General features: G+C 33.7%; 1 protein-coding gene across 1 annotated transcript; it reads left to right on the forward strand.

Moving 5' to 3' along the window:
• Positions 1-3,581: 3,581 nt before the first annotated feature.
• On the forward strand, positions 3,582-7,526 carry LOC132725430 (uncharacterized). The gene is made up of 5 exons (XM_060710562.1): positions 3,582-3,939; positions 4,141-4,417; positions 4,991-5,054; positions 5,357-5,553; positions 7,435-7,526. Exons 1-5 carry the CDS (start codon positions 3,760-3,762, stop codon positions 7,524-7,526), a joined length of 810 nt encoding a protein of 269 aa, XP_060566545.1. The 5' UTR covers positions 3,582-3,759.
• Positions 7,527-10,421: the final 2,895 nt, after the last annotated feature.

Genomic DNA, 10,421 nt, shown 5'->3' on the forward strand with positions numbered 1-10,421 from the left:
CAAAGACAATGTGCATATTGTTGCCAAGTAGCCATTGTTGAATCACTATGCTTGGTCATAAGCAAAATTGGTGTGTATATGTACATGTATGAATAGATATATTAATATTATAAAGCATATATTCATTTCAGGCCATCCTTTTTAGGAGGAAATTAAAAAGTCACTTGTTTCCACCAAATAGAAGACCAGATTTTTATTTTTAACCTTAAACCTTTTTTTTATGAAACAGTGAAAGCAATGCATGTATTAGGCATATTGTGTTGCAACTTATTCTGATTTATGCAAAACAATCATTTGTTTCCATTATAATTATATATTAAGTAACTATAAAAAAAAACACAATTTTCTGGAGTATGTTAGTGGAAACATAGTATCTTTTTATTTTTGGGTAAGATTTAGGTAAGTATCAGACAAGCCCATTCTCAGAATTTCAACAAGTATTAAGGAAAGAGACACAATTTGACTGCTGTAATGCACACAAATATATGCTTGTGTTAATGATTAAAATTTTGTGTCAAAAATGAAAATAAATTAATGATATTCCAAGACTTCTTGAAAGGATGAGAATGGGTTACTGTCTCAACTGTGGTACCAGTTTTTCTCACTGGATAAATAATGGCATCAGTGAATTAAGAATTTACTAATGATGGCTAGTCACTTAAAATAAGAATTTGACAATATTATTATGTCATATTACATGCTGTATGTCCAGTGTAAACATTGTTACCACATCTGTTAAATTAGATGTATTGATATGGTGGTTTGTCACATTTACTCTAGACTTTTTAAAGTACCTGTGAGTCTTTCTGTTGTCTTGTAGGATACTTATATTGCCATATTCACTACCTAGTGCTTTCTTTCTTGCTTAAAATGTGTATTTGTGATTCCACAGATTGTCCTGCTTTCGCCTACTGATCTACTATCCAAAATGTTTGTTGTGAAAATAATAGTACTAATAGTTATGATATATAAAAGATATTTGATTGAACTGAATGAATATGGGATTCAATTAATTAAGAATTGAGATAATTTCAAATGTAAAGTTTTCTCTTTAAAAGTAAGATAGATTTGATATTCACTGAAGAACATAACAGATTTTCAATTTTATGCACAATGCCATTGAAAACAAAAGAATGTGGCAATGCTGATCTAAATTTGGACATCAAAATTGATGTATGATTATGCACACCTGACAGTTCATTATATGATATTATTAAATAACAAGACCCAGAGCAAATTTCTAATACCAGATACCCATAGGAATGGCTGATATGCAGAGATATGGCTAATATTTACTGTGTAATATAAAATTATATTTTTTCACTTCACATTATATATAGAGAGAGATAGATAGAGAAAAATTTATAGATTTAGTTTTAACAATACTTATGTGATGAATTCATTTGATATGAATTTGGACAAATGTTATCAAAAGTTATTTTATAGTACTGTGTATGCAATGTTCTTATGAATATTGTTGTAAATTAACTGCCATCTTTAAATTCAAAGCCGGGGCGTCTGTGGCCGAGTGGTTATGGTCGTTGACTTCAAACCACTTGTGAGTTCGAATCCCGACAGAGACTTTGGATTCTTTCATTTGAGGAAGCTATCCAGCTAGCTTACGGAACTTCGGTGGTTCTACTAATGGTGCCCGTTCGTGCCTGAAATAATGCACGGAAGGGCACCTGAGGTCTTCCTCCACCAGTAAAGCTGGAACGATGCCATTTGACCTATACTGTGTCGGTGTGACATAAAACCCAATAAAAAAAATAAATAAATAAAAAAAAAATTCAAAGCAGTGAGAAATTTTTGACATTTATTTGCAAAGTGTTACAAATAATGGCATTGTTAAGTTTTAGGTTCACCATTTGTCCAACTTCAGCTTATTCATAAAAAGGAGTAAAATGCATGTAGTGGTTTGGGTTTTTTTTTCTAATTAGTGTAAGTGTCTTTTGTGTTTATTGTAAAAATCTGCAAGAGGTGTTAAGTGAAGATACATGTATACTGCAAGCATTTATTAATTGATTTTGCCTTTATTTTTTACACATTGTACTGCCTTAACATATACACCATGCCTTTTTTTGTTCTTTAGTGACTTTCTCACACATACAGACTTCCTAACATGTATAGTTTGTTATAGTTTCTCATACTCATACTAATTAATTTATGTCTGTTTTACATATTAACATATCAAGATATTCCATAATAAAGTTAAATAAAAAGGAAATATTTTGTTTCACTCATTTACTTAATTTGGTAAGACAGAAATACAAATTTATTTTGTGGTGATAACATTGGTATATTATTACCTACTGTTTGCACCAATGTACTCCTGGTATTGCATGAATTAATTTGCAAGCAATTTGCTTTGTTACTGGTTTTAGCCCCAGGTTGAAACTAGGCAGGTGGTTGTTTCCCAGGTAGATGTCTCCTCAGGATCCCCTTGGATCAACTCGGGAATACTCCACGAATTCCAAAACAAGTGCAGGGGCCTCCAGTTCAGGACAAGACAACTTTAAAATTAAAGCAATGTCTTTCAAATAGGTATAAGTGTTAAGATATAAAATTTTTACTTAAAGTTAAATTAAGTCTTTTGTCAAGCTTTTGTTAGCACAGTGTTGACTGTACAATCAAGTTATGTTGTATTTCATATTAAAATACTGAAGAGAATCCTGAGCCATACAAGTTCAGTTCAAATTAAGTTTAATTGTAGCCATTACCTTCAAATTGTTTATATATTTTATTCTGATTGGGTGAACACTGTGTGGAACTGTTTGTTAAAATTGAGATATTAACATGTTTTGCAAGTTATTCAATTTCTCTGATTTTAGATGATGATATACCTTTGACCAAAAAGTGGAAGAAAACACTTCCTGTCGTTGACCAAGGCTGGATCTCAAAGACATTTTTCCACTATGCAACCAGAGGGCCACAGTTTGATTTCAGCAGAGTGACCAAGCTGTGGTATGAACCTCCTCAGCCTAGTTTGTCCAGAGGTAATCAATTATTTATTCATTATTCTCAAAGGTCAAAGATTATGTATGGAATTGTCTTAATTGGACTGTGTTAAGTATTTTTCAGGGCTAGTCAGTTATTGTTCTTTCCAGTTTCAGGAGATGTTTTACAGTTTGTAATAAAAATGAGAGCTATGTTTTGCAGATAGTTATTTACTGAACTGGTTCCTATTATACATGTACTTGTACCACAGGTGTACTGAACAAACAGGACTGTTTCTTTGGGCACCGGCTATTTCTTTGGATGCCGAGACATTTATTCCAGTACCATTTTGTCTGCCCCCACTCTGGATGTCAGGGAACCTTGGTGAACAATGGAGTTCATCAAAAAACTAGGATGGTACTTGATATGAAAGACTAATATATTATAGCAGGAGAAGATTATGAATGCAGCAAGTGCAAGAGAAGGGTCAGTTGAACTACAGCTACTAAAATAATCAAAGAATAATTCATAATCATGGAATATAGATGATAACAGATTACTTTTGAAAAGAAATATACTTAACTTCCACCTATTCTCAACATTAATGTTATTCGTAATGTAAGTTTGCAACATGTCAGTTTGTATTGTGCAGTTAAATGCCTCATTTTTGTATTTTCAAATGAAATAAAATGTGTGTTAGACTAAGGCAGATTAAATTATGTTCATTCTCAAAAGAACTTCTAGTCTTAAACACTGTTTTTGTCAGATTCATTGCCAGTGAGCTTGACATACCTGATACCTTGCTTGAGCACCAGGTACATTATGGTACAATGTTTATTACAGATTATCAGTTGGAGCCATAGTATTTTAGGGCAGTTAGACTCAACAGAGCGAAGTAAGTTTCCATGTATCCTGACAGACAGGTATGCATGTGATCTCAATGTTGTAAGAATGATGAGACAGAGGACACTTGGTAACAGCAGTAGTCTAGTGTGCAAGCAGGTACATATGCATGTTACAACTTGTGAACTTTCATATCTTCTTGCTGATTTAAGTTATAATTTTGTTTTTGAATTATTTGATGTATACTTATAAACTGGTAACATTGTTCAACACCAAGAGGATGTGTAAATATGATAAACATTTTATGATTGAAAGTTTATTTTAATTAAGATGCCGATTACTTATGCTGATTTTCCACAGATTGCTGAAAATCATGGCGAGAACTACTTAGATAAGTGCCGCCAGTATGCAACCAATTATATGGCCTTCCAGAAATCTGCAGCCAAAGGCTTAGTGACCATCCCAAACTTTGCAGAGCCACCACCAGTGATGAACATCCCCAGGCATCGCTGGTTTATGAAAGTATATCTTCTGGATGTCATCTCTAGACTGGACTATCAATTGGCTGAGTTGACATCCATTACAGGAGATATTCTTAAAATTGACTCCACCAAGAAAGTAACAAATAAGCTTGCAGGTAAGCTATAGATAAACATTTGTAATGCTACTCATAATTTTAGTATGTGATTTATACTTCGTTTCTATTAAATTTGTAACTTATATTAGACATCAGTTTGAATGAATTTCACAGCCCAACCTGTTTGCAAAAACCATAATGGGAAAAACACCGACAATAGTCCCTAAAGGTAGACAGGTAAATTTATTCTTAGAATATGTAATTTTGGAAAAGAAACTTGGTCTTTATTCTCAGTTGGTATTTATTTGCAGGTGCTTGTTAAAAAGTTTGATTGTAGTTTGGTCCATTCCTAGACGTAATCAGTACTAAGCGGTGACGATAACATTTCCTGCCTTAGCAGGGTTCAAACCTACTGATGTCTTAAGTCCAGTGTGGTCATGCATTAACCACATCCTTCATGCCATCCATTGTAATGAGTCCAAAGGTTGCACTCAAGTATATTTAATAAAACCAAGATAATGCGAAATATTTTGAAAATCAGTTATTAATACAAGCTTTAAATATTATTAAATTACTCAAGAATTTAATGATTACTTTGTTACACAGTCAAGATAAATGAATTCTACATTTTAGGTTTCAGCAGAGGTACAGCGATGTGGGCCACAAATGTTGGTAATGAACATGGCCAGGTCCTCATGTCAGTACTTCACTGAAGGTGAGGGCGAAGGGTTAAAGAAAATGTCAAAGGCATTACCCTTAGGTACAGGGAATGCTGGCACGCCTCCACCTAAAGTGATGTATACAGATAGAGATTGCTGTGGAAGGCAATGTATAAAGAAATAACTTTGATGACTGGCCTTTTCTCGAAATATAAGGTGTGTACTCTATTACAATATTTTATATTATTCTAAGTGATAAAGAACTGTGGTTTAACATGGGAGTAACAATTTTCTTAGTCTTTATTGTAATATTTTCTGGTTTTTCTTTCGATATTTCAAGACTTGACTCCTGGCACTTTATGCGAACGCTTTCCGAATGGCTGCACAACCGACAAACACCAACTTTACGGTCCCTTCATGGCAAGGCTAAGTCGTTGTATATCTTCAAGGTTGATGAACATGACTATACACTTCTGATGAAGGCCAAGAGACAAGAACTTGTTCAACAGGGTGTCCCAAGTCCAACAGAAAAAATGTGTATTTCCAGCGCTAACATTTTGATAAAATAGGCCGCCACGCAAGCGGTTTATAGGGGCCCCAAGGAGACAAAAAGTCTCATAACTGAACCTAAACATGTCAATGGAGGCAAAAAAGGAAAATTTCAAGAAATTTTTTAAAAATTTAAAAATGATTTTAGAATTGTTGAAAAAAGGGTGAGTAGATGGTGCACCCAAACCTAAAAATTTATAAAAATTCCCAGGGGTAGTTTAAAATCAAGAATCAAATTTCCCTAAAACCACATTTTGCATAAATAACCAGCATATATTTTAACTTGGGGTAAAATAAAATTTTAAAGAATAGGTTTTCAGACATTTAAAATGTCTACTTGAAAGGAAGCCCTTTTGCCCCAATAAAGGATGTCATTTGTAAATGGTTTAGGTGCAGTGTAGACTTCTTTAGTTTATATGGGAACAAATCTTTGGACTATTTGTAGATTTAAAGGCTGGGGAGTTTACCACACAGTATGGATTTGGGCCCCGGGAGTGCAAAAAAAATAAATGGAGTAGGTTTCCATTAATGCATACGGGTAACAGGCTATTTATAAAAAAATCAGCCCACAAAGGGTTAATTAAAAGGAAAAATTTTTTGGAAGGGTCACTTTGTTTATAATATTTGGCTTTTTCAGATTCTTTTTTGTACCCAAAAGTAATTTTTCCCTTTTTTAAATATGGGAAAGTTGACACGAGCGGTGTACCCCTGATAGGTTTACAATAAAGATGTCTGAATCGGGGCCAAGCAAAAGCCAACATTTTTTCCCTTTGCCCCCGGCCCCTCCAGGTGTCAGATTTTAACATAAAAAGTATCGACTATTAAAAAAAAGGGGGTTATAGAGTTGCCAGTGTAAAAATGTCCCAGGGGGGTCAATTTTCTCTTGAAAATTTCCATCTACACATGGCCAGGCCCTTTTCCCAGGTAAAAAATTTTGATTTTACAGTTTTTTTTCTTTTTTGTCAATATAAAAAATTTGCCCTTTTGGGTTTAAATATTTTTCCAGGAATTACACTGTAGAAAAAATGCATTTTTTTTTTTAAAAAAACCCCAATAAAAGTTTTTAAAAACCAAACTTTAAAAATCTGACCTCCAGGGGAATTAAACTTTGTTTTTTTTTTTACTAGAGGGGGGAAATGGAGTTACTAAAAAAAATCTTTTTACATAATTATTTCAGGAACGCTTCCCAAAGGCCCCACAAACTTTAAAAAGTTTTAAACCTTTTTGGATGGCATTTTTAGATGGAATACAGATGGGGCTTCAGAGGCATCGCTAGTTAAAGTCAAAAAACAACGATTTTCCCCGGGGACATCCCCCCCGGTTCCTAAAGGGCCCCCAGACAAAAGTGCCTCGGCAGGAATTTTTGGGGGGAAAACCCAAATTCTTCCCAAAATTTTTAAACCCTTTCCAGAAAAGGGTATCCCGGGTTTAATGTATGAATAAATTTAATTGATATCTAAAGTGTGTTTTAAAAAAATAAAAAAGGGAAATTTTTTAAACATACCCCAAGGGGCACATTTTTTAAATTTTTACCAGTTTTCAGTATTTGGGTTTTTTAAAGTTTTCCCCGGGGGCTTAGCTGTAATACTGGTTTTTTAAAGCTGCCCCATTTTTTTTATTTTAGTTCTGTTTGTAAATCCCAAAAAAGCAACATTAAAAAAAGTTTAAACCCTTTTGTTGCCTTCCATCTTGATTCAAATGAAAAGATCATCAGGCTTATATATCAATGTTTACTCAAATAAAAAGCTGTACTGTCTATTGTTTTCTAGAAAACAAGATTTATTAGATGAAAGAGCAAAATCATTTAACATGCTGGATAAACATTATCTTTTACAGCTCTAAGTATGTGTTTTCTGTGTATATTTAAAGGTGAACTAGTTGGAGCTGCAGTATTTATACGACCAAACTGGCAAACAAATGCAAGTTTAAGCTCTACAAAGGGAACAATTAGAGAAGGATGAGGAATAATAAATGGACAAGAGGAGGGAGACAGTGTTGAGGATGAAGGGTTCATAGAGATGGAACGGAAAAATCCTGAAATCTTCCCCAGAAGAGCCTGTTTAAATACCTCCCTCAGAAAGCACAAAGCCATCTTCACATTCCTAGTGAGGCTGATTATTCACCAGTTTAGCAATGGAAACTGCTATCCAAGGTAATTTGTCCTCAAAAAAAATATTATTGGTTTTATTGTAAATGTTGTTTTTTTTTTAGTTATTTTTTTTTAATTCCATCTCTTGGATTCAGTATTGGCAAACTGAAAGCCAATTAAACTTTTTGACGAAATGCTGCTATTTTATTGAATGACCTCTTGAGCACATAATCAATTGAATACTGTTCAGAGTTCATAGCTACATGTCCCTGTCTTAGTGGTTGCTTTTACTTGAAAAGATAATTAAACACAATAATCTCCTATACAGGTATGGAACCACTAAAAGAAAAGTTCAATCCTGCCAGTTTCCAGTTCGCGATATGTAATCCATCTTTTGGAAGATTCCAGCCCGCAGATCAGAGCAGTCATGTAAGTGTTCATTTATTTTGTTAATATGGGTTTCTCTTTATTGTTTCTGTCTGCAATAATGATAGGAGACATGCTTATCACAAGGTTTGTAATTTATTTGAAAATAGAAAGTTATAAATTATGTTGCATCTTTTAACATTTTTCTGAGTATAATGTGTTGTTTTTTTATTTTTATGGTTGCTGATGCCAGGATTTCATAAACTTTTTTTCCAGATCAATAAAAACTATGGTTTACAAGATTTGTAGCCTGTTGTTTCTAAGGAAATGGTTTCAGATAACTACATAAATTATTCAATTTTTTGGTCACTCAAAGTTCTTTTAATCCATAACAGTCTTCAAATCTTTATACTGTAATAGGATTTGCAGCTCCTTATAATATTTGATGTAATAATGACATAAAATATCTTGTATTCCAGGGTCCTTGGGGCAGACAATGTTCCAGGTAATGAAATAAGGTTGGCCCTTAACCTTGCCTGAGTTCCTTGTTGAACTTAGAGATATAAGAAAGTTTCTTAGTTTTTGACCCAAGGTTAGAACGCCTTACCTACCTTTGGGAAACAGTTTTTTCTGACTTTTCAAGAAAAAAAGGAAAAGTTTTTTCCAAAGAGGTTCACAAAAAAAACCCCTGGTCAGGGAAAATTTGGGTGGGGCCCAGGGGAAAAAATGCACCCAAAGGGGTTTGAAAGCATAAACCAAAAATAAATATTTTAAAACCCTTTTTTAACCCAATTTAAAAACTTTTAAAATTTTTTTGTATTTCCATTTAAAAAACTAAATTTAAATTTAATTTATGACTGAAAAATGCACACTATTTAAAAAAAACCTTTTCCCCTTTTTTTTATTTTTTAAAAAAATTTTTTTAATTTTTTTTTAAAAACAAAAAAAAGTTTTTTTTAAAAATTACAATGTTATGTTTTTGTTTCCCAAAAATAAGTTGTACTTCATTGGCTTGTTTTAATAAAACAGTTTATCTGTTTTTTCTGCTCCCTTTTAGAGTTTCTCCTTGGACCTAACCAAGGCCCAGCACAAAGTGGCCGAAACTGTAATAGGATACACAGAGGGCCACTTGTGAACTTCTGATGAAGCTGTATCCTGGGGACCAGGAAGTGTGAGGGGACTGTGTGGACCAGATGGCGTCTTGTCCTCAGGGGCTTTCATAACAGTCAGGCAGGTCATTTTTAAAAATCACAGCAGGCCATGCAGAGAACCCAGAAATACAGCTGCCTTTGCTGAACAAGAAGACACTACAACAATGGCTAAGAAGCTATTATATATTTCAATAAAAAGTTCCATGTACCCCTGATCTGTCAACACTGAAAACAAACAGGGAAAATGTGAAAAAGATGAATTTTTACTAATAGATGTTATTTATAAGTTAAACTCATTTGCCATTTGATAGTCTTTTACTTTTGAAATTGAATATTAGTATTGTATCTGGTTCTGATTACTGCTATTCAACTTCCCTTTTTGTACATGTTTCTGAGGTAACTATCTTTAGATTAATTTTAGTAAAGTAAAGACTCTTCCATGAAAGCCGAGCCAGGTTAAATATACTTAATTTTTCTCCAGAATTTCACTGAAACTTGTTTGCTGCTTTGTTCAAGCTTCTACGAGTGAGCAATCGGATTCACTCTCCTTATAATATTAAAGTACTTTGTTTAATCAAGGGTTGACATCTAGATTTTTATCAATTTTATGTTTTTCCAAATGTCTTGAGGCAATTTTTCAGCACATTTTAACAGTATGTATTTGTGCATTTGTATTTCAGGTACAACAAGGCAGACAAAGAACATGAACAGAAGGTCCTCTTGCAGGGAATTAATATGCCAAAGCCAGCTTTGACCGGAAGTGACTTGCCAGAGGCCCGTCAGAAACCAGCAGCACTGCCTTCCAATCAGGCTCCAACATACAAATTCAAGGATAATCCATGCACTGCTGGACTGGCACACAAGAGGATCACCGAAAGAGGAAGTCAGATTACCAAACTTTCAGTAAATCAAACACCAGAAGCAAACCGTCATAACATATCCTGTCAATAATGGAGCAGCAACAAATAATTATTCTTCCAGGACAACAAACTGCAATAGTCCTCCATTAACAACAACATCAACAACAACATCACCTATTCCAACAACTTCAATTACTTCAAGAAAAACTAGACCATACAAGACTCCAACTTTTGTCAATTGCAGCAAATGTGGACAAAATAGAAAAAATTCAACAACCCATAAAACTTACATGTTTAAAATATATTGCCAAAAATTCAGAAAACATCACTTTTGAAGAATGGAGGAAAATCATAAAACAACAAATGGATGAAGAAAGAAGACAAAAGAAA

Source organism: Ruditapes philippinarum, unplaced genomic scaffold (genome assembly GCF_026571515.1).
Source record: "Ruditapes philippinarum isolate M1 unplaced genomic scaffold, ASM2657151v2 ctg5539_1_1_1_1, whole genome shotgun sequence".
Classification (NCBI taxonomy): domain Eukaryota; kingdom Metazoa; phylum Mollusca; class Bivalvia; order Venerida; family Veneridae; genus Ruditapes; species Ruditapes philippinarum.

What these genes read in the sequence shown, in the direction of transcription:
- LOC132725430 (XM_060710562.1), top strand. Translation starts at nt 3,760, where the DNA reads ATGGTACAATGTTTATTACAGATTATCAGTTGGAGCCATAGTATTTTA. An exon ending in AGTAACAAATAAGCTTGCAG is followed by an intron (nt 4,418 to 4,990) that starts GTAAGCTATAGA and finishes TCTACATTTTAG; the next exon opens with GTTTCAGCAGAGGTACAGCG. An exon ending in GAACATGGCCAGGTCCTCAT is followed by an intron (nt 5,055 to 5,356) that starts GTCAGTACTTCA and finishes CGATATTTCAAG; the next exon opens with ACTTGACTCCTGGCACTTTA.